Source organism: Poecile atricapillus, chromosome 1, assembly GCF_030490865.1.
Source record: "Poecile atricapillus isolate bPoeAtr1 chromosome 1, bPoeAtr1.hap1, whole genome shotgun sequence".
Lineage (NCBI taxonomy): Eukaryota > Metazoa > Chordata > Aves > Passeriformes > Paridae > Poecile > Poecile atricapillus.
In genome coordinates, this window is record NC_081249.1 from 69,411,809 (window position 1) to 69,419,117 (window position 7,309).

General features: G+C 47.3%; 1 protein-coding gene across 10 annotated transcripts in view; it reads right to left on the reverse strand.

Annotated features, from left to right (window-relative positions):
• The window catches only part of PAN3 (poly(A) specific ribonuclease subunit PAN3), a 103,268-nt gene extending 96,416 nt beyond the window's left edge, over positions 1-6,852 (reverse strand). For all 10 annotated transcript variants that reach the window (XR_009276496.1, XR_009276500.1, XM_058828859.1 and 7 more), the window contains exon 1: positions 6,213-6,852. Coding sequence is in view for 8 of the 10 variants with exons in the window: in XM_058828859.1 (XP_058684842.1) it covers positions 6,213-6,639 (427 nt within the window). In the remaining 2 variants the exon portion in view is untranslated. The remainder of the gene's footprint in view (positions 1-6,212) is intronic.
• Between the last annotated feature and the right edge of the window lie 457 nt (positions 6,853-7,309).

A 7,309-nucleotide genomic window follows, 5' to 3' on the forward strand; every position in this document is an offset into this window, starting at 1 on the left:
AGTAAAAGGCTGTTTAAAAGCAAATTGAAAAATACAAGTTCTAAGCACAAAACATCTCAGAGGATCAAACAAGGCAACCACATAACTGGAACTTTTTTAACTACTCAAAGACTCATAAAGCCTACAAACACACAAAAGAGTGATCAATTTCAGCTCATGTCCATACACAGTGATTCACCACACCATTTTTCTAGGGGCACAAAGCATTACATCTTTACTAGAAAGCAACAAACCAGAAAACATCAGCTTACTATCTAAATCCCTGCACTGATCCCTTTTCATCAGCTGCCTCACAACCAAGATTATTTTTTCTGCTTTGGAGGATCTACAGAAATGATTGTGTCTATTACCCTAGCCTCACTTACCATTTGTTCACTTTTCTTGCAGCAGTCTAAATTTGCTTCTAGCTGGTTCCTTATACATGGAAACCTTTCTGAGCTAATCCTCAGAATCACTATTTTCTGGACATTCAAATCACTCCTACAGCTGTACCTAAAAAAATCAGTTTCTAATACCTGCTAGACAGAAATTAAATAGGGATGTCATCAATCTTGAAACACAAGCTTCCAATTATTAAGATATAGCAGAGAGTTTGCTCATCTAAGTACCCCCAAACTAACATTCCTTTTCATGTTTGTCTTTGAAGCAGGAAAAGAATGACAAGTGTAATACTGCTACACTATTCTTCAGTAGCCAGCACAGGGTGGGTTCTACCAGAAACGAGTAATTACCAATACTCCTCAGATATCCACAATTCTTGTGAAATACTGGGACTCTGAATGATTTCCAGTACAATAACAAAAACCTGCAAGGTATATAAACAGATAAAATCAAAGCAAATTAATAGTGTAATTTTAAGTTACACTGCCCTCAAAATCCCACATAACTTTGCAGATTGAGAATACTTTCCTTCTCTTTCCTTTTCCTTAGCTCCCCTGAATCATTTTACTCTCACAGGCCATTCATTTAACAGTTGGACTCAATGATCCTTGTGGGTCCCTTCCAACTCAGAATAGTCTGTGATTCTGTTATTTCCACATGAAACACATAAAAACAAAAAGAAAACCCATGTCTAATTGCCTGATTTCTGGAGCTAACATATGAGACAAAAAGTGATTAAGTGAACTCAATAATTTTCATTTCCTCTCATGCATCTCTAACTGGTTATTAGTTTTACTCTTCAATCCTCAATTGTATCAGTCTCCAAATGCTAAGAATTGTTTTCCCATTTCTTGAAAACATTCAGAGCAAAACAAGATAAAAATTTTATGACCTGTCAACTCCTGGAAAAGGCATAAAGAAAATTAAAAGGGGAGATACCTCTGAAAGAAAAACAACCCAACTAAGGTACACAACTAATACACAGAAAGTACAAACATGTTTGGAAAAAGAATTCTCAACCATACACCTTTACTATAATACGTATTTTCTCCACAGAAGTGGAGAAGAAACAAACCCCAGGAAAAGTGAGGAGTATGTGGCATACTGCAACTATACTTGTACTTAAAAGTTTCATACAACTGTTTCTAAACACTTCAACCTGTAAATACTGAAATGCTACCAAAAACAAGAAAAATCCACTTTTAGAATAACCATGACCAGTTTCACTGCATTAAGAAGTGTAATCCAGCAGATTACCTTTAGTGTCTGTTTTGATGAATAGCTATCTTTCCATTTTATCTGTATTAGCTGCTTCATCTTGTCTAAAAAAGGAATGTACTGGTAAAGAATCAAACATCCTTTGAAAAGCAGAAAATTCACAAATGTCTGTCTTTCCACTCCAAGCCTAGCGCATTTAGGGATTTAACAGAACCTAAGCTGTAATGCTCACTAAACTAACCACGGAGCAATTGCATATGGAATTGCTACAGCAGTGGCCACTACTGCCCTGACTAGACACTAGGTGGTTGGCTATGAAAACAGAAATAATGCTTTTATTAGGGCTGTGAAAACAAACATAATGCTTTTATTAGGGCAACCCAACACATGCCAAGCCTTGATGTCCCTTTCCACCTTCTTGCAGGCTGGCAATAAAATCTATTCACAAATGGGCTATTCTCAGCAGCCACAGAAAAATGCCACCTTGCAGAAACACAGGCCTGTTTTCCAACTACAGATTTCCTAGGAGGGTTTTGCAAAAGGCTTTCTAGCAGAGTACCAGATGCAAACATGTTACAGTGAGAGGGTGGGCTAGGCTCTGGCACTGGAATCTCATGCAGCAGCAGCACTGCCCCCATGGCCAGCTCCTCACAGGCAGCTCCACAGCCAGTATTGGGATCAGAGCACACCTGGAACTCCTCAGCCCAGCACCCCAGTGTTTTATAGGAATCAGAAGCCAGAAGAAAGGGTGAGTACTATGAATACATAGTACTCATATGAACTTCAGAGCAAAAAATGGGGCAGAAATTAGCAAACGTTTGGAGCCATACTTCAGCTTGTATCTATCGATATATAGTATGAGGTCTACATGCAAAAGAGTATTACACCCGTTCAACTACCTGAAAGCTAACAAATACAATGGCAGCTGTCCATGCAACTTTAACTTGTCTGATTCATGTAAAAGCATGATACATTTTAATACCACAATGCCTCCCTCTAGACCTTCCTCAGGCAGCACTGAGAAGGGATGGTGGCCTAGGAATGAGCGCACAGCATGCAGCAAAGCAGGCTGCTGGTCTGCTGCTTACAGGAGCTGCAAAGTGCCACAGAGAACAGAAGGCACATAGAAGAGAAATTCTTCATGCTGCTGTGCTCTCTGCCCATCCTTCCATTGGCTACTCCTTTAAATCCTGTTAATCAATCATCTATTTCCCCCTGAACAGCAAGTACTAGTCATTTCCCCACCTCTGTTCCCTCTGTAGCCTTCTAACACATGGGACATACATGTATTAGAAAAGCACCATGTGCAAATTTAAGCAGCTACCAAATTTGGAGAAAATGCATTATTTTGCTTTCTCCCTTATTTTGTCACAGAACTTCTAAGTAAAAAGGATTAATTTTTTAAAATAAAATTTTAGATAAGCAACATCAACTACATTTCCTATTCTGTACGCAGTCAGCTGGCCACCTTATTCTTGGAAGGTGAACCATGAAGAAGGCTGAGCACCCAACTCTGGTGGAAGAAGCAGGAATGGTGCTTTGAACACCTGCTCCATGTCAAATAGTCTGGGGGCAGTGAACAGCAATGCTACCTTCTGAGAGTGGGTAGAACTCATGGGCATGGTCTTGCTCCTCAGAAACAGAAACCCATACCATTAAGCCCACTACCTCATCTCGTGACATCGGACTGCAGTAGGTATGTGGAAAAAAGCATATGTAAGAGGCAAGGATAAAGGAAGATTTCCCAGCAGGCTTTCAGCCATATATATGTAGGGAAACACGAGTCTGATCCAGAGATGGGAAATTTTTTGTATTTAACAATCTCAAATAGAGTTTTCTTCCAAGACTATCTGATCACTTCTGGAATTCTGTCAGATGTTAACACTCAAAACATCTATGGGCACAGAATAGCTTAACCACACATCACCTGAGAAACTCTTGGTTAGCTCTGAGGATGTCAGCTGCTCGTTCCTCTTCTTATTCTAATAGTGAAATACTTCCACACTGGAATCTTTCTTGCATTTTCACTGTTCACCATCTCCTCATCACTCAACATTCCTACCACCCATGTGGTAAAAATAAGTTGGTATTTGGGGAGTCCTTGTGATTACCACAGAAAAACCTATAAGTAAATTAATAATCCTGTACTCAAAGCAGGATTAGAGTAACACGCATGTTAGAATGAGGCACTGACCCACTTTTAACAATAAATAGGACTACCCAGTTAATTAGTCAATGAGCATTATCTGCTCTGTGTACTGAATGAGGCTGGTGTCCAGTGAGGAAGGAGCAAGAGAAGGTGGCATCCACAGTCACATTAAGACTACCAAATACTTCTGAATTAGACAGTAGTGACTGTACAGTCAGGTGATTTTTGGCAATACCCAATTTCATATTCTTAACCTCAGAACTTTTTAAATAAGACTTTGTCTTACTTCCTACACCCACAGAAATAAAACTTTCATTCCACCCACTTAGAAATCATACTGTTAATACCACAGGACATCAGCAAGGTAAGAAATTTAGACATTAGCTTGTCAGTACCTATACATATAAATTCCAGATTTTAAAGAATTACTTTCTTTACTTTTTTCACAAATGCATCCCAAAGCAAAGAAATTTAGAAGTGAGACTAGACCCATTTCCTGGCTTTTCACCTTAAATTTCCCTGTCCTGCTTTTCTGGGCTCTTTTTCCTGGCTAGTGTTCTTCAAGATCTTCTACCAGTCGAAGCTTTTGCCCCCTACAACAAGCAATGTGGCCCTCCCAGCAGACAAACACTGACAGCATCATAGTGGGCTTCTCCATTCTTGATGCTCTCACTCCTCAACTGGGTACAACTGCAGCAAGCACATTCAATAGAATCAAGTGTTTCAAATAATCAAACGGTTCAGCAGCATTAACCCCAAAGTACACACAAATTCTGAAAGTTCTTGCCTTAGATTCAGGGCATGGGCAATTTTTTTTTAACTTTTTCTTAGACGAAAAAGCATCCTTCACAAATGAGTTTCTAGCTGCAAACTAAATTATGCATCCTCTCCCCGAGTCTGATCCCATAAGCAGTTTCTTTCACATAGAGAAAAAGCGTTTCATACCTAACTCCATCCAGAAGAAAAATTAACAAAGATTGAATTATTGCTGCTAAATCACTCCACCATATTCCTGTTTAATTAGTTAAAAAGAAAGGAAAAAAAAAAAAAAAGAAAGGCAAGAGAGTCTTCACCTTGAATAACTGAAGTTTAACAAAAATCTGGAAGAGTTTTAATAGAAAGCATTATGCAGTACTCCTCCTGAAAGAGGAGACAGTGTTGTGTTAATGCAAGACACTGAGAAGCTACCAACTGCAGAGATAAGACTCAGCGGCACCAGCTCACCACACCTGGCAAAATAACAGTTGCAGGATCCTGAAAGATTTATCAAGCACTAAAAACCTACATACAGGATGTTCAGCATGGTTGCATCTTACTATCAGAGAAAAGTATGGCTGTGACCATTTAGTAGCTAAAGCATTTAATGTAAATAAATGCTAGGTTTGTGTCAAAAATCAATAATGCAGCCAAGCTTAATATACTCATGTAAAGAGGCATGGCTTTTCTGAAGGAGCATGTTTTCCTAGCCTGCCAAATGCTGCTTCACCTACAAAACAAATGGCTATTAAAATCAGTTTACTACTAGCTCCATCTAACTATCAGCCTGCACATCAGGAGCATGCACAACCAACCAGCACCAGCAGCGCAGCTCAGCATGACATACAGGCTATCTGAACTCTCACCATTTGAAAAAGGGGCTGCACATGAGGGCTGGAATATCTCAGAAAGAAATTTTGAAACAATTTCCGCTCACAGCAGTAAATAACGTAGGCATCTATCACAGAATCATAGCAACATTAAGGATTAAGGTTAGAAGGGATCTGGGGATCATCTAGCTCAACTCCCCCTGCCAAGGCAGGATCACCTAGAGCAGGTTACAGAGAAACCCGTCTAGGCGGGGTTTGAACGTTTCCAGACACGGGGATTCCATAATCTCTCTGGGCAGCCCGTTCCAATGCTCTGCCACCCTCAACATAAAGAAATTAATTCTCATGATGAGGTGTGTCGCAATTTATATATATATATATATTATATATTTGCTGGTTATTTTAACACTGTATTTTAGCTGGAGCATTTAAAACTTCCAAGAGCCGACACTCAATATACGCTGTTCGGAAGAGCTTATCCAAGGGTACCGCTCCGCAAAGCGCCGTCTCCCTGCGCCCGGCCTGACTCCGGGCAGGCAGCACCCGAGAACCTGCACCAAACCTAGCGCTAGAGGGACGGATGGATAGGTGCCCGGGAGTCCCTTTAAAGCCACACAGACGGAGCTCCTTCCCACGAACACCTGCCCGCTCCTTCCCATCGGTACGGGCCGGGCCTGCTCCGGGCAGCCGGCACAGCCCCAGTCCGCCCGTGCGGGACGGCCGCAGCCGGCCGGGCGGCCCGGGGTCCCCCGCCACCACCATGGCTGTTGTTATTTGTTTCCGGCAGCACCGCAGCGTGTCGGGGATGAGGAACAACGCGCCGCCCGCCGCCCCCTCCCGGCAGCGCCCCCACCCCCGGGCCGCCCCGCCGCACTCACTCGCCAGCCGCGGGCCATCCAGCCCCCCGCCGCCGCCGCCGCCTCCGCCGCCTCCCGCCCCCAGCTCGGCTTTCTTAGGCCCCACCACCGCTGCCGCCGGGCCCGAGCTGGCCCCGTGCGCCGAGTAGCCCGGCCCGGCGGCGGCAGCGGGTGGGGGGATGCCGAGCGGGAGCCCGCCGAGGGGGGGTGCGGCGGGCCCCGGGCCGGCGGGGGCGGCGCCCGGCTCCTCATGCAGGAACTGGCACTCCTCGCCGTAGAAGCAGGTCTTGTCCTTGGCGTAGTAGCGGCAGAACTTCAGCTTCACGGCGCCGCCGCCGCCGCCGGCCCCCGCCCCGCCGGCCGCCGGACCCGCCACGCCGACCCCCGCCCCCGGCGGCGGCCCCACCACCGGCGACGGCGACGAGCAGGGCAGGCCGCTGCTGTTCATGGCAACCGCCCCGCCGCCGGGGTCGGCACCATGGGGAAGGGGGCGGGCAGGGGGAAGGGGCGCGGGGACCGCCGTCACCCCGGGTCCGGCTCCGGAAGGGGCAGGAGGAGGAGGAGGAGGGGGCGACTCCGCGCCTCTTAAAGGGGCCGCGCGGCCCGGGGCGGCGGCGGCGCCTCCTCCTCCTCAGCGGTCCCGGCGCTCGGGGTTGTTTATGCCATTTTCCTCTTCCTGAGCGGCCGCGCCTGCGCCGGCGCGGAGCATCCTGGGTAGCGCTGCCGGCCGGGCCGGGGAGGCGGAGGGGCAGCCGGTGCTGCGGGCGGCGGAGGAAGGGAGGGGTGGCGGGATGGAGCGCGGGGGCGGCGGAGCCGCGGGCGGCCGAGCGCCGTGTCCGGCGGGGCGCAGCGCCGGGGCCGGGGCGGCGAGGGGCGTTAACCGCCCGCGGCGGGGGGTGGCGGGCGGCAGGTGCCCCCCGGCACACGGGCCAGCCCCCGCCCCGGGGCCGCCCGGCTCTCGAGCGCTCTGCCGGGCTGCACCTCGAGCCTTCTCCCGCATCGCGGGGCCGAGGGCAAAGCACCGCCCGTCCCAGCAGGATCCCAAGCGGTTTCCCTCCACGAGAGTCTCGTACCTCTTTCCTCTTACCGAGGAGCCACACGGCGGGCTGCTGGCCGTG